Source organism: Cetorhinus maximus, chromosome 14 (genome assembly GCF_964194155.1).
Source record: "Cetorhinus maximus chromosome 14, sCetMax3.hap1.1, whole genome shotgun sequence".
NCBI classification, from domain to species: domain Eukaryota; kingdom Metazoa; phylum Chordata; class Chondrichthyes; order Lamniformes; family Cetorhinidae; genus Cetorhinus; species Cetorhinus maximus.
Window position 1 is genome coordinate 86,145,523 of NC_135892.1, and position 25,977 is coordinate 86,171,499.

A 25,977-nucleotide genomic window follows, 5' to 3' on the forward strand; every position below is an offset into this window, starting at 1 on the left:
ATTCACTTATCATTTAGGTAATGTATGTTCATTGGTCTTAGCAATGTGCTGTTTGTCTTATTGATTCTATTTTGATTTTATAAAATAACTTTTAGAGTAATTTCCATTTGTTATATATTGCCAATTAAAAACAACAAATTTGCAAAAGAAACATTTTTTTTCTAGAAGATCCTGGTCCTGTTTCATCAGGAGGACTTCAGTAATAACATTTTTTAAATCAATAAAACTCCTGTAGTAAATTAAAATGGGCAAGTGTCTTTTGTGAAATACAGCCACAAGTAACACACTGTAGTTGATTAGTATAGATTCTGTATTTCAGTGCTCTGAAAATGATAATATATTATACTTTGTGTATCTTGAACTTAGTGTTTCATGTAAGGCAACTTAGTGTGGTGGTTATGGCAGTATTTGTTGAAATTTGAGCCTGAATTTTGCTTCTGCTACCATCGCCATCTCAGTAAAAGGCTGCTTACAGAATAGACAGATATCTTATGTAAAACGACATAGTTCATGGTGTAACTTATAGGCCAGTGGCAATAGGCTTCCCACAACACTGAAGTGGCAGAGCTAGCCATTCCTAACTGTTATGAGCAGCGAACCTATTTGAGATTTTCAGAGTATTTTGATCATTTGTCGATGGACAGCTGTAGTTATGTCACAAGTCACAAAAAAAAGATGCTTTCTGTTTCGTTTGGCTTAGGCTAGTACACTTAATAATACTGCAAGACTAAAGGATTGTTTACTGAAACCCCAGAATTTTTCATCACATAGTGGCAGTGAAACAACATATAAATGCAAATACTAAAAACATGGATACTTTTCCAGCAAAATTTATGGAGCAGCACCTCAGTTGTAATTATTTCTGGTTCTGGTTGCACTAAAAGTGGAATTTGTGTTTGAAGCCAGTTGAGAAGCCTTGTTAAGCTTTTTTTTAAGGACGCTTGAGTTTACCCAGTAACTCATTGCAGTAGATGCAGTGAATCATATGTACCATTGCATCTTTATGTGGTGTTTGTTGGCTATTCAGTTTGGAACCTAAAGTGGCTTTTACTTGTACTGCGACATTGAACTTAAGTTAATAATAAACTAGTGATCAATCTTTGGTTTTTGGAGTTTTCATCAAATTAGTAGCCATTCAGGTATTAAGTGTTAAAATATTTGCACCTTCAGAGTAATATACTGCCTCCATCTGTCCCTGCCTCAGCTCATCTTTTGAAATCCTCATCCAAGCCTTTGTTACTTCAAAATATGTCTATTTTAATGCATACCTGGCTGGCATCCCACATTTTACCTTCCATAAACTTGAGGTCACCCAAAATTCTGCTTTATCCTAACTCTCACTAAATCCTGGTCACCCATCATTACTGTGCTCGGTGACTTACACTGGTACCCAGTTAAGCAGCGCCGTGATTTTAAAATTCTCGTCCCTGTTTTGGAATATGTCCATGTCTTCACCTCTCCCTATCTCTGTAATCTCCTCCAACCCCACAACTTTCCGTGATACCTGTGCTCCTCTAATTCTGGTCCATTGCTCATCTGCAATTTTAATCGCCGCACCATTGACGGCCATGCCTTCAACTATCTATGCCCTAAGCTCTGGAATCTCCTCCCTAAATCTCTCTGCCTCTTTATGTTGCTTTCCTTTGCTAAGATACAGTTATGACCAAGCTTTTGATCATTTGCCCTAGTATCTCTTTATGTACCTTTGTGTCATATTTTGTTTTATAATCCCTCTGAAGTGTCTTGGGACATTTTGTAATGTTAAAGGGGCTATCTATATGTATACATATATACACAAGCTGTTGTTGTTTTTGTTGTTGCCCATGTGTTATGCTGTAAGAGTTCATTACTGGACTGTGATTTACCACGTGGTCTCTATTCCTGATTCTGTTTGACGACACTGCACTTCAGTGTATTATTTTCTGTGAATTGGTATTAATTTGTAGACCGGTTGAGAAATTAGGTTGTGGAGCAGCTGAGGAATGGCCGTGAGGGTAACTTTAAATAGGGGAGAAATACAAAGGAATTTTTTAAAAGTACAGAAGAAGGGACTACTTTTGCTAGTTTAAGTTCCATACCCAGGGCTTTTTAATGGGCTATTAAAAACTTTTAGTTATAAACTATAGCAAATAATTTGTTGAATGAATAGATTTTATGAAAGCTAATGACCACACATTGCTCAAATAAATATGAACTTGTTAATTGCCTTTTGGTAACTGTGGATAAAAAAGTGCTAATGTAAAATCTTAAGTAAATTACTGAAAGTTTGCTAATGAACTCTCAAAATTTAGAGATTCTGGGGGAAAAGAATTGCAGACTACAAAGAACATTTCCTGAATTTACACTATATATAAGGATTCAATTAAATAATTCTCTCTCAAGTATCCAAAAGCAAGTTGGCATTTGGGAACTGAAAGACACTAATGAGTCAAGGTTTTATGAGGACCTTTTGTGGATCATATAGAAAGAAGTTTTATGCATTTTTTAACTTCGCTCAAGTGAAGCTGGGGTGTTAAACATATGGCCCAATAAATATTGCAAAACAGTCGGAAGTTCAGTGACCCAGAAGCGCATATTTTGAGGTTATAAAATGTTCTGCATTTCAGTTTACAGTGCTCTTGTAATGAATGAGGACCACATTCAAAAAATAGGTCCCAACTTGAGGATCTGCATTAATATTTTATTTAAGCCCCAATAATATATATATATTTATAAACATAATACTATATCTTTTATATATATGTGTGTGTATGTATATATACATATATATATATATATATATATATACACACACACCTAAAAAGTTTAAATTAAAAGACTTAATTCCTGGTGCTTCAGTTCTACACTCATATTTATAACCCCTCGACTCACTGCCCACCTCTGTCCCATGCCACATGCCATGCCATGGTACACAACTACTCTACTTCCAGATATGCTGTGTCTGCCTGGGAGGAATAAAAAACGGCATCTACTTTATTAGTGCCTCATGTATTTTTTTCACTCCCTAAATCCCTCAGTGGGTCTGTAAACATTTTAGTTGTTGTACAGTGATACCATTGACTGTATTTGCATTGGAACCTGACTCTTATGTTTTGCCCTAATTCAGGTGTTTATAAATATACTATGATCCCAAAATTTTGACTGCAATGCTGGCTAACTAGCATTCACTTCTTTAAAACAAATGGCAGAGTGAAACAGTGAACCTAGCGACAAAACTTGCAGAAATGTTTCTGACACTCGTGTGTATGTGGTCAAAACTTGGACTCTGGTCAGTGCTCCGCTGAAACAACTACCTTCCTTTGAAATTCCCCATTAATATTCTGCACCATCACTGGTGGAATTGCAGAGAAGAATCATGAGGCTGACCTCTAGGGATAGAAATTTGTCTTAGGCTGCAGTGTACTCCTGGATATTTGGCTGAATTGACATCAGTGCAGCTGAACATCGGGCTTGGCATATGACAGGTAGCCAATGTGATACCACCGCTTTTGAACTACTTCCCTTAATGAATTTATATACCTTAGTGTAGAAGATCTGAGTAAAAGGCTAGAGTAGCATTTTGGACTTTTTCAATTTTAAAACGAAACGCAATCTTATAAAAGTATATAAGATAGTAAATGCTATAGACAAAGGGAAATCCAAGCAAACTACTTTTAAGTTGTGGCAGTGACGAGGAATCAAGCTTTCAAATTAGTAAAAGTCAAATTTAGGGCAGATACTTTTCTTTGTATAAGGAGTGCTCAGTACATGGAATGATCTTCTAGATAAGAGTAGTGGAGGCGAAACCCTTGAAAATTTTAAAGAAACATTTGAATGCTACAGTGGTTGGATTTTAGAGTCTTTCTGGATGGATGAATTCCTATCCGTGTAATTCCCTTGTCTCATGAACTGGCATAAATATATCAGGAATGCTAAGTTTGTCAATAAATTTATTTTAGTTACTTGCCTACAGTGCTGGTCAGCATATTATGCTACTTGGGACATCATCCTAGGAGGTACTAGTCTTTTTTTGCTAATTCCTCATCATGAAAGTAGAAATGTTCACTTGTTGCAGCAGCACGAGATCATTAGATGCACCATGAAATGTATTCAATTACTGCACAGAGCAGAAGAGTCTGGCATCGTCTAAGATCACTGTGACCGTATCGGACATGTTGAATTGATTATTTGAGAGGCAAATTATAAACATACAGTTTACTAGTTTCTTCCAATTGTGTGCTTGGAGCTACTAAAAGGAACTTTTTTATTTTTTTAAAGAAAGAACTTTTATTTGTCTTGGATTTGGATTAGGCTTGCAGACATGAATGATCATTGTTCTAATTCACTGTGTCATCAGTCTTCAGATTATGTATTTAAGTAATAACTCACGGTGCATATATACATGAAACAATAAAAATGTGTCTCGGTCAGAAAAGACACCAAATTATTGTGGCTATATTTACAGTTTTCTCAAATAACTTGACAAAATAGTACTGGTAATCGAAGACAAATGTCTTTACATCAGCACTGGTAAGAAAAAAACCATGGGAAATTGCATGGAAAGTATATTCTTAAAAATCTTGTTTATAGAATGCATATACTTGCAGTAAAATTATAATTCTGTCATTATTTATATAGTTAAAACTATAGAATGCATTCACAATTGTAAATGCAAAGAATAGCAAAACAAAATCACATGTATTGCAAAGTTACTTGAACTACGATGGAAAAAAGTTGAATTAAAATTATACATTTACTGCACCAAGCTTCTCTGTATGACTGACTGACATGGCTCTATTGGTCAAAATCAATAAGAACGAGGGGGTAAAAAGGGTGATTCGGCATATCTGAACCCTTAGAATTTGATCTGAAATTTTCTGATTTCCTTCACAAATCCATATGCTTTTAATTCTCAGTGAATTGGGAATCAACCCAATTTCAATTTGCATGCTTTCCTGAATACATGGATGCTGCACTAGATGGCAGCATGCTCCATAAATCAAGTTTATTTTCTTGTTTCTTCATTAACTTCTCGCTAATCAGCCTGGTTGCAGGTTCTTTCCTGTTTATGCATAAATATGTCACTATCTTATCGATTTCTGTTCATAATTTAAAAAAAATTTTGGACTATCTTCCCCTCCCCCAACCAGTCATCTTTTTCCTAAGAAAAATAGGTTTAACTTCCTTTGTCCTTCTTCATAGTCTTTCTGTCCCCTCTAAATCATTCTGTAGTACAATGAAATAATTCTTGTTCCAGCTTAACCCCCTTGTAGATGAATTCTTCTGCAGTGCATCATGTATATAATGCCCACTTTAAGGAAAGGCAGTGGGTGGTCTCTTCATGGTAGTTTAGACCTGAAACAGTAATGTATTGTTGGCACAATTAAGGCAGTTACTGCAGACAGGTGACCTTTGTATACAGGATTCACTATTAATTTTTTTAAATCTCTAGTACAATTTCCAACTTTCTCCACTCTCGTGGAGGAGTCTTGGCCCCACTTGAACTATCTATGAGGAGGGGCTGGATTTAATCAGCCCTCTATGGTTGAGCTGGTGGGAGGACATAAAATGGTGAGGGGAGGTGGGAGGTGGAATTGCCTTCCCGCCACCATGGCATTTTATTGGCAGAGGATGGTTCTCCTCTGAGAGGGTAAAAAGGCCCCTTCCTCCTTCTGCTGCCGTTTTACCAGCAGTGGGTGGGTCCTCCACCATGTGAGACTACCTAGTGAACCCAGGGGTGGGGGTGATGGAACCCTCCTATTCAGGCACTCAGTGGCCTACGGAGGAACTCTCTGGTGGCAACGGCCATGCCTGTAGCCCCCACCCCTCACCGCCGCCTCCCCCTTCCCTCTTCGCCACTTAGCAGCAGCAAGAGTGGCGTCTTTCCATTGGCTTTCATGGTGCAGTCCCAGCAATAGCCACCGCTCCCAGTGACACTGATGAGACTGAGAATTAGTTGCAAGACAAAGGGAAAATATAGCCTGGGATCCCACAAGCGACTGAATGGTTGTTGCCCCCAGCTGCACTGACAAAATTCTGGCCGAGATGTGCAATATCCACCTAACTCTGATTTCTGATTTTAATGAGAAAAAAAAAATGCAAGGTATGTTCGAAGAAAAGCTCTTTTTAAAAAAGTTTACATATAGCTTTCACGAATGTCCTCCTGTCCAATTAAAGCGTTAGAATAATTAGAGAGGCTTGAAAAAGTGCTAGTTTGGTTATCTGCAGTCTATATCTGAATCCATTATACACTTCCTGCTTTGCTTTGATGCATTGCCTCCTGTTTTACAGCACACATGGGTTACCCATAGTTATGTTACAAATGACTAGATTAGCAGATTGAAGGATCAGTGGGTGAAACTTAACCATGGCCTGCAGCTAACTCTTGCATTGAGAAGTTCCATGTCTTGCTGCTGAGGTCATAATTTCTTGCAGTAAATTATTTCTGTTGATTACAGTTTAAGATCTACAGTTCATACAGTAGTGCATTGTAATTTTGTTTCTGAAATATGGAGGCATTTCCATTTGAAATTGTTGCTTTGTTTTTTTGGCAGATATTAGAAATAACATGATTATTAAAGGCGCAGTCTATTAAGTTTTGCATGTTCATAAGTACTTAACAGCGTGTCATTTTAACCCCCCTTCAGTTGACTGGCTTTGCAACAGAACAGCAGGGAAATGTTCTAATCGGAATGAGTAATAGCATTTAAAGTATTGAATTTCAAAGCATAATTTTTGGTGAGGTGAACTAAATGAATTAGGCATACAGCAGGTGTAAGCTTTTTAACCTTTTGAACTTGGTAGCTGCATTTCTGAATGCACCCTACACAGTAATAAAAAGTAATTTCCTGCTTGCTTATTATCATAGCTCAGTTCACTCTCATCTTCCGAACAGTTGTAAGTCAGAAAATAGTTTTGGTTTTGCTGTATAAAGATCAATGCATTTAGGTTTAAACCTGTTTGATGCAAATTGTCTGTTTGAAGATTATAATTGAACCCTTTAAATTTATCCACTTGTGAGTTATTGGCATTGTTTTCTGGCTTCGAGGATGCTATTTGTTCAAACTAGTGTGCATGTTTTTGAAGGTAAAGGTGATGCAGCAATTTTTAAAAATGTAATTTTACAATGTGCTCACAAATATTGTATGGGTATAGTATATTTATTTATGAAAGGGGAGGATATTTATTAAGATGTTCAATTGTATTGAAATTTATTGAATGCTTGACATATAAATGGTTAATGACTTTATACAGTTTCTCAGGAAAAGTCAGGATGATATTAAAAGCACAACCTACAGACTGGCATCATCTCTGATTATGTCAGTTGCATTGAGCTAAAAATAGAATAAGTGCAAGTTCCACATGGTTGAGAAAGGTACTTGATGCTGGGCAAGAATTTCCTCGTGATCAGGAACTGCACGACCAAAATCTCCTATTCTGGAATAATGATATCAAATGGACCAAAGGTCACCTTCATTCAAACCTATCTTGATATCTAGTTTCATGTTGTACCAAGAGTGAGTGTACCTAAATCAATAAATCACTAAATGAATAACGTCTTGTATAGAGCCTCACTTGTAAGTGTCATACTTACTTCCTGTATCACTTGTCTGTGGCATCTTTTCAATCATACTTTATTGATAAAATACCCCTATTCTCATAAAATAACTTATCCATTGACTTATCACGAGCAATGCTATATTTAAAAAATTGACAAAATAAACAAAAAGCTCTTTTCAGTGACATTCATTTTCTGTTCCATTGATAACTTGAATAGGGGTAATGGGCCTATCTCTGTAACCTCTTTGAATCCCACAATCTTCTGAGACATCAGCAATCCTATAATTCTGCTCTCTTCAGCCACCTTGATTTTAATTGCCCCACCATTGGCACCTGTGCCTTCATCTACATAGGCCCTAAGCTCTGGAATTCTCTCCCTAAACCTCTCCACTCCTTTACCTCTCTTACCTCCTTTTAAGATGCTCCTTAAAGCCTACCTCTTGGACCAGGCTTTTTGCCAACTGCCTTAATGTTGCATTATGTGGCTTGATGTCAAATTTTGTTTTATGATGCTCCTGTGAAGTGCCCAGGGACATTGTTTTGCATTGAAGGTACTGTAAATACAAGGGGCCTTAACTGCTGAGCTTCCCAGCATCGTTTTGGGGGTTGGGGTGCCCCAAAGATGTGCTGGGGAACCCCCTTCGGAATTTCCCAGATAAGGTTTGCATGTCAATTGCCTAGAAGTGCAAACTTCCCCTGGGCAATTGCTCTGCACTGGGAACCATCCGAAAATGTGATCTAAATTGCAAACTTTGGATGGTTCCAACTGGATTACGCCAATAGTTACCAAAAAAAAGTTAGAAGGATTAAAACCACTTCTAACTTCTGGGTAACTATTATACAGACCCAGGGGACCCCCCCCCCCCACCCACCCAAAACCTCTCCCCCGACTAATCCCCCACCCCGGACACCCCAGGGGTCTCGCCTACCCCACCCCCGCACAGGACACCACCCACCCCCAAGGCACTACAACACTCAGCAGGAACTCCCCAATTCATGGGACTCCCCCACCTTCTTCCATCAACAACCCATGAGGCCCGATCCAACGTACCCCAATCTCTGTGCACCCCCCCCTCCCCCACTGAAGGCCCAGCCTGACACTCCCCCACCCCCCAGGCTCAGCCCGACACTTGCCCACCCCACTCCTTCCGACGACCCCACCCCACATCCACCACTCCCCCTCTCCATCCCCAGCTGACCATCCCCCTCTCTGACCTCTGACCCTGCCAACCTCCAACCTCTGATTCAACCCCTAGACCACGACCACCCCCAACCCCACAACCTCCGATTCTAATCTTTCCAATTCCACGCCCCGACCTCCGATTTCCACCATTTTCTGTGATGTGTGCCCGGAAGTGCTCAGCGCTACCTGTGTGGGCGGGGGGAGGAGGGAGAGTTAGGGCCTGCACTCTTTCGTGCATGCGCGTGAAAGAGCGCAGAAATCTCCCTGAGGCTTGGAGCTGCCCCTGCACACTGAACAGAAGATTCCCTTAAAGAATCAAATTGCTTTGTTCATTTAGACTCTACTCTTATAAAATGTTCAACGTTTCCTAGTAGTGACAACTTGGGTGCACACAATTGTCTTTTAATAACCATTTAAAAGAAAATATGCAGATTCATCATTCATTATTGTTTAGTTCAATGTGGTTTGATCATATTAATTTGAATATGGAGTGCGACATGATTATCCATATCAAATAACTAGAAATGGATTGCTCTGTACTTGCAATTTGAATATGAATTGATTAAATACCCAGGTGTGTAGATGAGGGTAGTGCAGTTGATGTAGTTTATATGGATTTCAGCAAAGCTTTTGACAAGGTCCCACATGGGAGACTTATAAAGAAGGCAAAGGCACATGGGATACAGGGTAATTTGATAAGGTGCATTCAAAATTGGCTTAGTTGTAGGAGGCAGAGGGCGATAACAGAAGGATGCTTTAGTGACTGGAAGCCAGTGTCCATTCGTGTACCACAGGGATCTGTGCTCGGTCCCCTATTATTTGTCATTTATATAAACGACATAGATGACTATATTGGGGGTAGGATTAGTAAGTTTGCGGATGACACAAAGATTGGCCGGTTGGTTAAAAGTGAGGTTGAGCATCTTGGGCTACAGGAAGATATAGACGGGATGGTCAAATGGGCAGATAAGTGGCAGATGGAATTTAACCCTGAAAAGTGTGAGGCAATACACTTTGGAAGGATTAATTTGACAAGGGAGTATTCAATGAACGGCATGGCAGTAGGAAGTTCTGAGGAATAAAGGGACCTTGGCGTGTGCGTCCATAGATCTCTGAAGGCGGAGGGGCATGTTAGTGGGGTGGTGAAAAAGGCATATGGGACACTTGCCTTTATCAATCGAGGCAGAGATTACAAAAGTAGGGAGGTCATGTTGGAGTTGTATAGAACCTTGGTGAGGCCACAGCTGGAGTACTGTGTGCAGTTCTGGTTGCCACATTATAGGAAGGATGTGATTGCACTGGAGGGGGTGCAGAGGAGATTCACCAGGATGTTGCCTGGGATGAAACATTTAAGTTATGAAGAGAGGTTGGATAGACTTGGGTTGTTTTCGTTGGAGCAGAGAAGACTGAGGGGCGACTTGATCGAGGTATACAAGATTATGAGGAGCATGGACAGGCTGGATAGGGAGCAGCTGTTCCCCTTAGCTGAAGGGTCAGTCACAAGGGGGCATAAGTTCAAGGTGAGGGGCAGGAGGTTTAGGGGGGATGTGGGGAAAAACCTTTTTACCCAGAGGGTGGTGACGGTCTGGAATGCGCTGCCTGGGAGGGTGGTGGAGGCGGGTTGCTTCACATACTTAAAAAAGTACCTGGATGAGCACTTGGCACGTCATAACATTCAAGGCTATGGGCCATGTGCTGGTAAATGGGATTAGGTAGGTAGGTCAGGTGTTTCTCACGTGTTGGTGCAGACTCGATGGGCCGAAGGGCTTCTTCTGCACTGTGATTCTGTGATTCTTATTGAATGCTTTATTGTGATGTGCATTTGCTCCTTTGGCTTGTAGCCTAAGCCCACTCTTACCATGTCTAATGTTATGAGTGTTTTTAAAAGATTTTTTAAATCTCTAATTTGCACATCAATAATGTTCCAAAATCACCCTTCTGGAGATCAGAATTGTCGTATTTTTTTCTAAGGAGTGCCTTATCTCTTGCTTATAGGGGGTCCAGTTCACACAATGGTGCAGAAAATACATTTTTTTTTGTAACAAAGGCCCTTGTGGACTGAGCAGAGCAATTCATTTTCTATGTGTGCAGGGCATGAGTGTCCTGCCATAATCTTTGAGTGTCAGGAACAGGATTGTGGCTGACTGTAGTGTGAAATTTTATTGAAATTTTGCTGATTTATTTATGTACCCTGAACTTCATTTTTTACTGATTGCACCATGAAGCCTGTAGAAGTGTGTCAATATTTGCACAGGTCCACCACACAAAACATGGGAACTATTGCCATAAGAGGAAAGTAGAAACTGTGAAATGAGTTACAAGATAGTAATCCAACCAGGGGTGGGTGGGTGGGTGGAGGTTGAGAGGATGTTCAAAACTGTCAGAATAGTTTATGGACTGCATTTGAATTATTGGTTTGGATCGGTGCCTTAAAATCACTTGGATGAGTTTTTGCTAGACAAAACAATAGATTGCTTCATCATCAATCTATTGCTTCCTTCACGGTTATCCACCTTGGCAATGGTTGCACATAGTTTCATTCTTACCTGACCCAGTGTAGCTGGCCCTCATCTGACAACAGTTTCTCTTTTACTGCCCACGTGATCTTTTTTGACATTCTCCCTTGTCCCGCCTTTGGCCATTTCATCTAAATACTGACTGTCAAGAGTATTATTTGTACCATGAGGCCAGCTTCCATATGTAAGTATCCAGAAATACCTCTATGCCAGCACCCTCGATTTCTCAGCTGTTGCTGTAGTGTTGAATTGTTTGTCCATTGTCAACTTGTGGATAAATAAAACATTTTTCCAGCTCATCATTGTTAAAGCCAAAGCTGTCCTTTTTGTGTCTTGCCAGAAATATTGCATCCTTGCCTCTGATTCCAGTCTCCTTCCTGCCTTCTCACAGGCTGAACTCAATCCATGATCCTAAACTGATCTTCAGACTTTACATTCAGTCATACTAAGATCGTTGTTTACCCCTCTGAAATATATCCCATCTCCCTCAGTTGCCCTCTGCTGAAACCCTGATCCTTGTTATTATTGCCACTTGATTCACTTTCTCCAACACTCTGCTTGGTACAATCTTAAAAGTTCAACTCACCTGGCCTGTATGGTGTTTCTTACTAAGCCGCATTTACCTATTGATCCTGACTTTGCTGAGTTCCACTGACTTCCTATGATTTTTGAACCCTCATTCTAGTTTATATACCCTTCAATAGCCTTGCTCGATCTATACCTTTCCTCTGTTCCGCCACTGAGCTTTCAGTTTCAAGTCACTGGAATTCTCTTCCAAAGCTTCTCCACCTTTCTATGTCATTCCCCTTTAAAATCCTCCTTAAAACCTACTCCTTCAAATGCATCTTTGGTCACTTCTCCTAATGGTTCTTCTCCCAATTCCTATTCTGGTCTAACCCCACGATTCTCTACCCAACCACAGATCCTTTGCTACATTAACATTGCTGTTTATGTGCAAGTAGTTGATGTTTTGGCAGTGCAACTAAAAATTAAGACTGAAAAATAATCAAGGATTTTAGTTAGATTTGAAAAGGAGGGGGAGAAGTTCAGCAGATACACCAATCACAGGGAATAAATAAGTAGAATGAACCATTGATAAATATTATGCTGATGACTGTTTAGATGCTGATTCCTTCTCATTCTTATCTGGAGAAGTTAATTTCCACTTATTGTTACGACCAGGGACCAGATGAGACAGGGTGAACTTGCTCCCCTCTATTCATCCACTTCGGTTGGTCTCAACAAAGGTTTAAGTTTATTTTTCATGATAATATGCTTTTTCAAAATCAGAATGTACTTAACTAGTTAAGCTGAGAGCAATAAGGAGCCAATCAAACAAGGTTTTCTTGATTCAAAGAGCAAATTTATTAATTTGAACCCGAGAAAAATAATAAAAACGCGATGTCAAGCATTTTGCCCTCATGCAGTCGTTAGGGTGCACTGTCAAGCTCACTGTCACGCTCACTTGCTGTTGCTTTCTCACACTCTCTCGTGCAAGCACTCACATTCACCCTTTCTCGCATGCGCACACCCTCTCCCTCCCGCGCCCCCGCCTCTCCCCCCCCCCCGTCCTCTCCATCTTTTTTGCGCCGGTGTGCGCAAAGCAGAAGTAAGGAGAAATAGAGTCCAATAAAAAAGATAAAACAATATGTTGTTAAGTGTCCTTTGAGTGTTCTTGAGGCATAGATTTTAAACAGCTGATTTGGGTTAGCTGATTTCTTGGATGCAGTCAGACACGGAAGACTTTACAATTATTAATAGAACTTGGTTCGCTGGTACTAGAGTTGGCTCCTTGAGCCCAGCAACAGGCTTATTCCAAAAGGGAGAGAGGGCAGCCTTCAGTCTGTTTTCTTGGCTGAAGACTTTCTTGACACTGCCTATCTCACTTGCAATTTCGCAAGTGGCTGGGCAGCCTTGCCCTGAAGTACTTCACTCATTGTGTATTTCTAAGAGGTCTTGGATGTATCTGTCTGTGGCAGCCATTGTTTCAATATCCAGTACTTTGCATTTTTAATGCCTCTTCTTTAGACAGCTATGAATTTTGATAGGTGCCTAGATTATAGGAAATGTCTCTCTCTTCACACTCCCCTGAGGGTAATTTGTTTGTTTCTCACCTTCACTTTGTAATGTGGCCTTGCATTTTTAAGCAGTTTTCTGTTCTCAGTTCAAATTGCAAATTTTCCAGTTAGATGCGAGTTGAAAAATCATATTTTAAAAAATATAGGGGCAAAACCTTGTGACATTATTCCTCACGTCCATGCAACCCAAATCTTAGCCCTCCGTTCCGGACATCTTTCTCTCCTGTGTGGTTTGAAGTTTCAACAGGCTTCTCTGCTGTCACAAGATAAACTCAGAGATTAGTGAAATGACAGAAATATGGAGTAGTTCCTTTGATTCAGTATTTTTCAGGAAAACTAATAATGTGGCCATGGTGTTAGAAGAGAGATCAAAAATATATAAAGAATTTAAGATAGAAAGGGGAAAGATAATTGATAAGTTAATCACATTTAGAGGAGGTGGTCCAGATAGATTGCATCTATAAATATAAAAAGTTAGGTAAGAGACAGGAGTTTATTACAAATATAAAGCAATTCACTGGGAAAAGCATTAATGCCAAAGGACTGGTGGACAGCCTGTGCTATTCTTATAGTTTAAAAAGGGCGATAGAACAAGTCGAGGGGACTATAACACAAAAGTAACATACAGTGGATGCTGGAAATCTGAAATAAAAATACAAAATGCTGGAAATATTTGGGTCTGGCAGAATTTGTGGAGAAAGAAACAAAGTGAGCGTTTCAGATCTGTGATCTTTCATCTAAACTCTTCATCAATGGACGACAGTCCAGGTACCATGATGTCAATGGTTGGAAAAGTAATGAAAACAAATCAGAAGCCAAAAATATAATAGAGTAGTCGGCATGGATTTCAAAAGGGAAGGTCATGCTTGACCCACCATATTAACCATTTTAAATTCATTGAAAAAGTAACAGTAGACAAGAGTAGATGTAATATGTTTAGTTTTTCAAAGAACCTTCACTAAGGTATCACATAATAGACTCATGACTAAGGTATGTAGAGTTGGGGGGTCAGGTGGTGAGCTGGCTACAAAACTGTAGGAGTTAAGGGCAACTGCTCAGACTGGCAAAAGGTGGGAAGTTGTGTTCCACAGGGCTTGGTGCTCAGACCACTTGTTCACAATTTCTGTTAATTATTTGGACTCTGGAATCAGAAGAAAAATCTTAAAACCTGAGAACATCATCAAATTGGGAGGTGTAGTTAATAATGACAAAATACTGGAAGGGATGAACTAACATGCAGAATGGGTGTGTAAGTGGGAAATTACTTTCAATTGTTATAAGTATGAGGAAGTGCATTTTGATAGGAAGAATAAGGAAGCCACATATTGCTTGGATAATCTAAATGGGGTAGAGGTGCAAAGGGGTCTAGGGATGTGGATTGAAAAACCTATAAAATTAGCGACGGTGGTTAATAAGGTAATTTTAATAATTGCAAACTAAACAAAGGCGTTCATGTCTAGAGGGATGGAACAGGAAAGCAGAGAATTTGTTAAACTTGTACCAAACTTTGTTAGGCCACACCTGGAGTATTGTGCACTGTTCTGGTCTCCATAATATTATAAAAAGAATGTAGCGGCATTGGAGAAGTTAAATGATTCATGAAGATGTCACAAGCGCTGAGAGGATGCAGGAAAGGCAAAACGGGCTGGGGCTCATTTCTCTCGAAAAGAGAAGGCTGAGGGATCTCTTGAATAGAGGCCTTTAAAGTAATGAAATGGTTTGATTAGTAAGTCATAGAGAAATTGTCACCAATTGTAGGGAGTTCAAAACTAGAGGTCATAGGTATAAAATAGTCATTAATAAATCCAATGGGAAATTCATCGGAAACCTCTTCGCCCAAATAGTGGTAGAAATGTGGAATGTGCTGCCCTAAGGAGCAAATACAATAGATGCATTTAAAATTTTAGCAAAGATTCCCTTTAGTGAATGTGTGAAATATATTCATTTTAATGTGTGATGTATACAAATTAGAAACAAAACTGAAGGAAAAAGCATTTTTGGCTATTGTAAGCTGCAATTAGAGTCACAGTTTCATCAGTCATGCATTTTCTGTCTGTTTTCTTCTCTTCAGTCTCCATAGCAAGGCGTGTGCAGGATCCATTGGCTGAGTTGGTGAAAATTGAGCCAAAACACATTGGAGTTGGAATGTACCAGGTAAGATATCCATGATCTGTTTTGTGAAGGCAATCTGCTTCACCATCAACTGCTGTAATAAAGTGGACACTTTTGAAACATGGCTTTGTAATTAAACATCTGCCAGTTTTCAACTATTTTTATAAGATTTGCACAGTCAACCAAATGGCCAATAAATGTTCTGAAGCTTTTTTTGTCCCCCTCAGTAGGTTTTACCATAAATGATCCAGACTCTCAGAAATAGCTGCAGCTAGATTTTACAGTCTGTTAAAAAGCCATCAGATTTGCCCTGTAACACAATCCTCATAGCCCTTTCCTTTCGACATCATTACAGTGATGTGTTTCAGTGCTTTGTGTAAACTGGTACCGGATATTGATCCCATGCATATAAAAACCCTGTGCTTGCATCATTCCCAGCATTAATCATGTTAATCATTTTCTCATTATTTTGGTGATATTCCATTATTATTTGCATTCATTTTTGGTGAGGTGTCAGATATGCATTCAAACTGTTAACGTTGTCATTTAATAGGTTTGTGTACTGATAGTTTGTCGGTAATAAAATGGTGCACCAATGCCATAGGATATCAAAGTAAAATGGTCATCACATTTTGTTTTAAGAACCAGCAAATAGTTTCTTTCTGTTCTGCCGAAGTGAGTAGCGTACTAATTTGAACCATTAGCGAACCATGCTTTGTTGGACAAAATAGTGTTATTATAAATAATATTTATGGGTAGGTTATAAGTTTGCCTGGTTGGAGGGATTTTGGTATTATTTAAAATGTAATCCATTTCTGTAGTTTGTTCTCAAACTGAATCCTTTTTGCAGTAATGTGGCGGTGAATTGTATTTGACAATATTTTGCTTTTCAGCTTCTTAGCTGACCTTGTGGACGAAGTTCCTAATAAAAATGGTTCCACAAGGAATATATTACCAAGAGTACTGGGTTACAAAATATTGTTGTAATCAATTCCTTCAAGTAATGTGTCCTAGCTGAGGCCATATCATATTATGGGTCATAGTCACTAAGGCAACTGAAACGCGTATAATTACAGTGCAACTTGTTCAAAAAATGTTTTAAGATAGGCTCTCAAATGCATTGATGACCCAGAGGTATCTGTGGCAGCCTTTCAACTTGTCAGGTAATGGTTTGTGCCTTGGTGGTCAACTCTGTGTTGAGTATCACCTGGTATGGCTCAGGAGCCCCATTCTGGCATTGCATTCGCTGCTGCATTTGCTGCGGATGAAGACTGGGCTGAGAAGGTGCACAGTTTGCTGGTCTCTCTTTTCTCTGGGCCTCTTCTCAGCCAGCTGAGCATTTCATTTCTGCTCACCTCTTCCAATGCCCTTCCAAACATTCAATCTCCAGAGGTCCTGGCTGTTAGTGACTGTCTCCCAGTTGCCAGAAATGAGTGTATGCTATTGGAATAAGCACATTCCAGGACCCCTCTGAGTTGGTGACATTGTCCTGCCAAGAAACGCAGAGGATACACCTGAGACAGCGAAGGTGGAAACTGTTCAGCCTTTTCTCCTGCCTAGCATCTGTTGTCCAGGTCTCACCACTGTAAAGGAGAGTGCTGAGGACACAGGCTTGGTGTTCTCAGTCAGGTTGCTGTTGTTCCCCACACTCTTACTCAGCTGGGACATAACAGCTGCAGCTTTTGCAGTGAGTGAGTTGATTTCAGCATCGAGTGACAGATTGCTGGTGATTGTCAAGCCTAGATATTTGAAACTATCAACAGCCTCCAGCGTCACATTGTCAATGCTAATAGATGGCGGTATGGCAACATTGTGCACCATGGTATTTGTCTTCCTGATGCTGATGGTCAAACCAAACTCCTTACAGGCGGGAGAGTCTAGAACCATTTACCGCTGCAGGTGTTCCTCAGTATGGAATGCTAGTGCGGCATTGTCAGCATGGCGCAACTCTCTGATGAGGATTTGGCATAACTTTGTCTTGGACCTTAGGCGGGCAAGGCTGAACAGCTTTCTGTCAATTCTGGTGTGTAAGTAGACACTCTCTGAGGCTGACCTGAAGGTATATGACAGCAGCAACGAGCATGTCGGTGCCAGAACACCCCTCTTTGACCCCACTGTGGACCTCAGAGTTCCAATGTTGCACCGTCATAGCTGACCTTACCCATCATGTTGTCATGGAAAGAGGAGATTTGCCTCTCTTGGCAGAGCTAGATATCAAATCCACGGTGGAAGAGCTTATCAAAGGTGTTGACTCACTTGCCATGGGCAAAGCTCCAGGTGCTGATACCGCCTGAACTCATCAAGCATGGGAAGCCGGCACTCCTGCAGCATCTGCACAAACGTCTCTACTGGAGGGAAGGGGCAGTGCCCCAGGATGGGCACGATACAAAGGTTGTGATGCTCTACAAGAACAAGGGTGACCACAGCGATCGCAACAACAATTGAGGCATCTCCCTGCTGAGCATCATGAAGAAAGATATGTGCCTGTGTTGCCCTTGGCAGACTGCAGATCCTGGCTTTACAGTGTGGTTTTAGAACTGGGAGCTGCACAGTTGACATGATCTTCTCAGTCTGGCAGCTACAAGAGAAATGCCATGATCAAAGGAGACCTCTATATATTGCATTCATCGACCTCACCAAGGCATTTGACCATGTGAGCAGAGGTGGTCTATTTAAGTTGATGGAGTAAATTTGCTGCCCACTGATGCTGCTTAATGTGATCTTTTTCCTTGAGCCTACAGGCATAGTGAGGTACAAAAGTAAAAGACTACGGATACTGGAAATCTGAAATAAAAACAGAAAATGTAGGAACCGCTCAGCAGATCAGACAGCATCTGTGGAAGGATAAACCGAATGTTTCAAGTTGATGACCTTTTATCTGTGAAGAGGACTATGCACTCATGAGGCTGGATTTTGTTGGGGCATCAGTGGCTCTCATGACAAGCTGGAAAGCCAGGGACAACCCAGCCTGGGCCTTTTCAGGGGGCCCTGACTAGATTCTGTGGCAACCGGGCAATTCATAAGTTGCCATCGGGGCTTCCATCCTTTTGAGTGATAAGATCCCACTTCCAAGAACTGTTGGACAACCTGAGGGCTGGCAGCTCTTCAGTCCCAGTGGTGCCACTGGGAGCGGTGGCCACTGCTGGGACTGCACCCAGCCTGGAGCAACACCTTGGCGCTGCCTTCGAAAGAAGGTAAATAGGGCAGGTTCACCGGGGCCAGACAAGCCGCATTGAGGGGGTAGAGTTGGTGGTTAGTGAGGGAAGGGGATGGTGTTGCATGGGCAACCATTGTCACTGGTGGCCCCGACTGTGGGCCACAGAGTGCCCGAGCAGGAGCTCCCCCTCCAGTCCTGAATGTACAGGGAGGCTGCCAAGGTTTACCAGGCACAGAGGGTCCAAATGCTCATAAAATGTTAGTGGTGGTGGTAAGAGTCCTTAAGTAGTCCTTAATTGTCCACTTAACGGTCTCAATGACCTTTGGACAGGAAGGCCATCCTCCATCTTCCCTGCTGCTGATAGTATTCCATGGCATCACAAAGGCAGCAGGCACCCTGTCCCTGGCTTCCCTCATCTTCCAGCATGCTTCCAAGGGCCCCATTAAGTGGGTTTTCTTCTGTCAGGGGATGAATTTAACAAAAATCAACAGTGTGAATTTAACAGCTCCCTTTGGTTGCATCATGATCATTTATAGATATCACTTTCAGGAAGCAGAATGCTTTTGAGTTTTTGATCTCCATTATCAGCATCAAGAGCTCTGAGGTCAGGCATAGAAGAATTCGCATTTACGTGACACCTTGGCACAGTTCTTCAAAGGCACTGTGCATGCAAAGAATTCATTTGAATAGCAGTAATTGTTGCCATATAACATAAATGATTTATCGTTTTGTGTACTACAAAGTCCCACAGATGACAATGAAATGAATGTAACTGGCTGTACTGTTTTTGGTGGAATTGACTGGGGAATGTGGGTCAGTAGTACTGTGGGGTCTTTAGTCTTTTACCTGAATCACTTAAACAGGCCATTTGACATTTTGTGTAAGGAATTGCACATCCAGTTGTGCAACACTTCCGTAGAACGGTGTTGAAATATTATTAACATATCCAAGATTATGCTCCCCAGATCTTGAATGGGCTTGACTCCACAACCTTTTGACTTTGGAACAGAAGTACTATCAATGAAACCAAGCTGATGTTGCAGTACAGGGGAATTATGCATAGCATTCCTGAAGAAAAGTTTGGGGTAGTTGAAAACATGTGATTTTTCCATCTTCCCACAAGAAGTATGGAGATAAAAGAGAAAAAAAAGTATGTGCTGCCAGTTGCCTATTTGTTGGTGATCTCATTTTTCAAGGGCATGTTCTTCTTCCTCAATAGCTTAAAGGTCCCATAGACAATAATTAATAGATGACTTCCTAAGTGTGGAAAATGGGATTGATTTTGTGAAATTCAGGATTGGTGCCAATGCAATTTTGGTTTTAATGTCTTCTGAAACCCTTGCATATATTGGAGATTTGAACCACGTTTAAAATGCTCTGCAACTCAAGATGCATCGGAACTTGATTAATTGTAACTGTTCAGAACAATCCCGCAAATTGTGGTTAAATTGGGAATTTATTTAAGTTTGGATAAGCTTTATTTGCCTAAGTACATCTTATAATGAGGATGAATGCACCATAACATTTTGAAATTTACATCACATAACGGTGAATAATGTACAACATTTTAAAAGATAATGAAAAATCCCTGTGTCTTGGGAGTTTCTCTATGCAACAAAGAATTATTACAACATCTTAAATATGTTAAAAGGTGAATACAGTATAACATCTTAAAAATTAAAGGAACCTGTTCATGTCTCTGAGAAGTAATCTGAATTCTATTTTTAGCAGAGATTAGAAGTCATCAACCTCTCTCTTTCCCATTAAAATCATCAAGCTTTTCACTATCTTTTGACTCACTGAATCAATGCAGAACTCAGTGTTTTGCCTCTCTAACTTTGGTAACTTCCAGCTCTGGCAAATCTTCATTTACATCCTTTGCAGCCACTGTTTCCAAGAGTTTCAGAGAAGAAATGCTTTCTCCATCAGTCACTTCTCTGCAGATGCCATGTTCATCGTCCATCAAAGCAAGAAGATCACAGCAATTATTTCTCAGTGTTGTTTCATGCTATAAATGGCACCTTGGCCCAGGAGTTGGATGATTGAGGTGTTTTGTTTGATGGTAAAAATTAAACCCTTGCATGTGAAAGATTAAGAGCCACATCATGGCAAGTGGCATGATCTGTCAAAGGTATCACCTCTTGCACCATTTTCTCATTCTATCATTGAAATACCACGACTAGTTCCAGAAAATTGTTTGTGTCTTCCAAGCATTAACGCTGCTTTTATCATCAGTTGGATAAGTTTTCCCATTTTAAAAACAATAATGGTCCTTGCTTTTCACAGTCATGAGCTTTCACCTTGTCTAACCCCAGTTGGTTAGCGCACAACAGTGTACTCCGTTTCTTTCTCATTTTACCACTGTTCACTTTATTTTCGTAGGTTTGATGAGGTAGCACAAGAGTAAAGTCTGGTCTTGTCGCAATTGTAAATACAGTTGGATTGATGCTCTGCTGACGAATCTGGCAACACTTCCTCACCTGTGGATTTATTAATCTCCACTTTTTTGACTGAGCTTTTTGTAAACAAGTTTGAGTCTTACTTTTAGTGGTGCAAGAATCTATGTGATGCTCCGAGGCTTTCCATGTTGAGTTCTTTGGCAAGTTCATGAGCCTTAGCTTTCAACAGGCAGCTGTGAAGTGAGATTTCCTGAGCTCTTTTGTGACTTGAGTTATCAGTCTTGGCTCAGTGATAGCACTCTTGTCTCTGAGTTAGAAGGTTGTGCTTTCAAAGACACATCATTTTATTTCTCATTTAGTGCAATATTGAGGGAGTGCATACTGTTGGAAGTGCTGTCTTTCCAACATAAATTGATACCCCTTCTGCCCCCTCAAGCAGGCATAAAAGATTCCATAGCACTATTCACTCTTTTGGCATCCTGACCAATATTTATCCCACAATTAACATCACTTAAAAAAATAAGATTATCTGGTCATTATGTTATTGTCTTTTGCTTAGTGGAAATATGGCAGCTGTGTTTTCCTATATTACGACAGTAACTGCACTTCAGAAAGTATTTAATTGGCTGTAAAGCACATTGGGACATTCTGAGGTTGTGAAAGGTGCTATGGAAATGCAAATTCTTTTTGTATTATTAAACCACCCAAATGGCATTTCATCAACATCAGCCATCTTACTTTTCATGCTTTATTTTCCATAATAGTTCTCATTTCTTTTCCAGCCCTTCAAGACACCTGTTTTTCTTTTCAGGATTCTAGAAACTTGAGACTCAGAATTGCCATACTTCTGTGTGACTAGCTTTTGAAGTCTCAATTTCTTCAAACTGCTTAAGACATCTACTTGCGCAGCGACAAGTCATGATGCTTTTTTTTTAGCCATATGGAAAGTCGACTTCCATTTCTCCATCACCCACATACTAATATGGTTGTTAAGCACTTCATCATTGAACTCAATTCAGATTGAGGTGAAGGCTCAGATTCAAAGATGACAAACCTCATTAAAGCAGAATTTCCCCACGCCACACTTTGATAAGTGGAAATTGCATGAAAATAAACTCTTCGTATTTGCGAGTACGGGGGAACAGAACAAATTTTAGAAATGGTTGCATTAAAACAGAAGTTGCAATTGAGTTGTGAAAAAAACCCAGCAATGACGAACTTTCGATTATGGAATGGTTTAAATTCACTTTAATAATCTCTCAAAAATTCATAAAATGTGAATTTCCATTTTTTAAAAAAGGTTGCTTCATGTTTGGGATATTTCTCTGCCATATTAGGATTTCTCCTCTAAAAGATACCAGAGATCGATTTATACATTTCATCAATAGATACTCTGTTTCTTTGTAGAATTATTCTGTAAAACACATTACTTCATTGTATCACATGACTTACTTTTTTTATTTTCTTATTGCAAGCCTTCAGCAGTATCACATTACTAATTTTACTTCAATCGTTAACAGCAGCTGTCAGTTTACGCAGGTCCCAAGAGTGGGAGCTTCTGTAGTACTAATATGTTGATCTTTGACCTCTGAGTCAAAGTCTTGTTTGTGTTTTCACACTCAATTGTGCAAATTCACCAGAGTTTCTGCTTTTTTTCTCCGTTATGGATTATTAATCTATTTAGACTGTAGGAGGGTTTTCCAATTGCAACTGGTCAAATTTGCTTCAGAGATGACACTGCAAATTTCCAAGAATTGGCTTTCTAAACTCTTGTCATCTCTTCTACCAGACCCAGTTCTGGCTTCTTTATCCTCAGGCTAAACAAGATCAGCACAGCAGCAAAAGCAAAAAAATAAGAAATTCCATCATAATCAAATATTTGGATGGGAAAGTGCTTTAATAGAACTTCTCAGCATGAGGATAATATACATCATTCAAGCTCATTTGTTTTTGGAGTTTTTAAAGAAAATTGTTCTTGGAATGTTGATGCTGCTGAGGCAGCACTTTTATTGCGCTTCTCCATTTGCCTTGGCTTTCACTGCATTATTTGCAATTTTTTAAGCAATTGGGTTTGCAGAGCCATTTCAGAGGCCATGAAGAATTAATCATTTACGTTTGATTAAGGTTTTAACTACATTTTATAACATTTATGGTCACTCTGGCACCAGCCCACAAAATGACAGCTTCCCTATTTTGCACGTACCAACGGATCCAATGGCATTTGAACTTTCAAACTCCGGTTTGCTAATCCAGTGCCATGATCAGTACGTTTTGTAGAAGCTTCATATGCTGTTTTGAACAGAGAAGACCTAACTTCCCAGATGCCAAAACAACGCTAGCACCTTTGCCATCCTCACCAATTAATAACTTGTTGATTAGGTAGGCGTGATTAAATGTTAAAACCCTACAGGAAGGAATTATTCAGACTGTCATAATGTTATAAACCCAACAATTCAGTTCTGTAAAATGACAAATTAATTTATTTTTTGATCCTTGCATATGGGCAGTGCTGCCCCCGTCCTTTCACCCTGAGATGATGATGTGTGAAACCAACTCCTTGAGTCTAGCAGTCCTCGTGGTGATGATGCACCCATAATGGCTGAAGGTTGGAAATTTCAGGATTTTGACCAAACAGCAATGAAGGAATGACAGTGTATGCCCAAACCAGTATGATGTGTGACTTCAGAATTTGGAGATGGTGATGCTCCGAGTGTTTTGCTGCTTTTGTTCTTGGTAATAGGGGTTAGAGGGCAGGGGGATGCTGTTATGTTATTGCAATGTATCCTGCTGATAAAACGTAGCATAACCACAGTGTGCCGGTGATGGAGGGGTTTAGTATTGAGTTTAATGATGGAGGCACCTTTTTAATTAATTAGGCTGCTTTGTCTTGAATTAAGCTATTTAAGCGGCGTTGCAATTACATTCATACATCCAACCAATCATTGAGTATTCTATCACAACCCATTCATTCACATCTCTGGCAGCAATCAACACAAAGGCAGTTGTGCTATTATGTAAGAGTCTCTTTTAAGTGATTAATGAGTGCCAGGAGTACTGCAAAGATGTGTTATAGTTCTGTATGGTTACAATCAGCAATTTTTCGAGATTAAGTGGAATTTTGAGTGCGCCTTATAATCATTTTTTTTCATTCATGGATGTGGGCATCACTGGCTAGATCAGTATTTATTGTCCATCCATAATTGCTCTTGAGAAGGTGGTGGTGACCTGCCTTCTTGAACAGCTGGAGTCCATGTGGTGTAGGTACACCCACAGTCCTGTTAAGAGGGGAGTTCCAGGATTTTGACCCAGTAACAGTGAAGGAACGGTGGTATATTTCCAAGTCAGGGCGGTGAATGGCTTGGAGGGGAACTTCCAGGTGGTGTGTTGCTATGTGTCTGTTGCCCTTGTCCTTCTCGATGGTAGCAGTCATGGGTTTGGAAAGTGCTGTCTAAGGAGCCTTGGTGAGTTCCTGCAGTGCATCTTGTAGATGGTACACACTGCTGTCACTGTGCGTTGGTGGTGGAGGGAGTGAATGTTTGTGAATGGATTGCCAATCAAGTGGGCTGCTTTGTCCTGGATGGTGTCAAGCTTCTTGAATGTTGTTGAAGCTACACTCATCCAGGCAAGTGGAGAGTGTTGCATCACACGCCTGACTTGTGCCTTTTGGATGGTGGACAGGCTTTGGAGAGTCAATCCTACCAATATTGTCTCGGACAGCTGCATCTGCAGCGAGCAGTTGGTGAGGATGAAGCCAAGTATGTTTTTTTCCTCTTGTTGGTTCCCTCACCACTTGCCACAGACCCAGTTAAGCAGCTATGCCCTTTAGGACTCAGCCAGCTTGGCCTATAGTGGTGCTACCAAGCCACTCTTGGTGATGGACATTAAAGTTCCTCATCCAGAGTACGTTGTGATCCCTTGCCACCCTAAGTGTTTCCTCGAAGTGGTGTTTAACATGGAGGAGTACTAATTCACCAGCTATGGGTGGGGGTTGTGGTGGGTGATACATGGTAATTAGCAGGAGGTTTCCATGCCCATGTTTGACTTCATGGGGTCCGGACTTCCTACTGTCAGTATACAGAGGGTTGCTGCCAAGCTGGAGGACCAATACGTTGACCATAAAATATTGCAATATAGGTCTGGATTTTATGCTTCTCCATTGGCGGTTTGAAGGTATGGATTAGGGGCTCGTAAAATCCAGCACGTGGCCTGCCCGCCACGTACCTGCCTGCCCCTGACCAATCTGAACTTTTATGAGGAGTGTGTGGTGGAGGCCTGCCCTGTCCTTGGGTCTATGTGGCCAATTAATGGCCACTTCAGGGCCTCATCCCGTTCCCACCGCTGTTTTACTGGCGGCAGGGGGAGGCCCACGCCCGGCAGCTTTAGTTGCACAGGTTGATGCCAGGCAAGGGGGAGATCCTCCTTTGTGGGTCCCCTGTGCCAGGCAGCCTGGCCCCAGCAATACCCCAAATTTACACCTTGTCCAGGCTCCTCTCTGCCAGGACTGCCTGCAATCCTGGTGGCGGCAACTGCTCCCCCCTGGTGCTGCTAGGACTACAGACGGGACCCTCTCAAGATAGGGGTGCAAGTCTCGCCTCAAAGCAATTAATACTGTTTCCAGCATTAAATTGTTGAGGGGCAACTGTCATTATGGTGGGAGGGCTTACCTCTTGACTTTTTAGTCAGGTGGTCTGGAACCAGGAAGCCCCATAAAATCCAGGCCATAGTTCCAAACCTGCATGTAGTGCCACTTTTTATATTTGAATTAAAATCAGGATATTACAAGATTAAGGACGCAAGTATTACAGCACAACGTTCTGGCCATTCAGTGAGTTGCAAAAGTTCTTTCAGCTTAACCAGTGATCTGGTAATATTTAATCTTTCAGCATTGTTCATTTTCCAGCTACTGTTGGATGTACTGAAATTATATGCTGGTCCATAGTTCATCTTTTGAGCATGGAGCCAGTTTCACGAGGTACTGCTGCAAAAAGAAAAA

The 25,977-nt window shown here is 40.7% G+C and overlaps 1 protein-coding gene across 2 annotated transcripts in view; it reads left to right on the forward strand.

Annotated features, from left to right (window-relative positions):
- The window catches only part of srbd1 (S1 RNA binding domain 1), a 283,354-nt gene that overhangs the window by 120,863 nt on the left and 136,514 nt on the right, over positions 1 to 25,977 (forward strand). For both annotated transcript variants that reach the window (XM_078557178.1, XM_078557179.1), the window contains exon 17: positions 15,388 to 15,470. In XM_078557178.1, the coding sequence (XP_078413304.1) occupies positions 15,388 to 15,470 (83 nt within the window). The remainder of the gene's footprint in view (positions 1 to 15,387; positions 15,471 to 25,977) is intronic.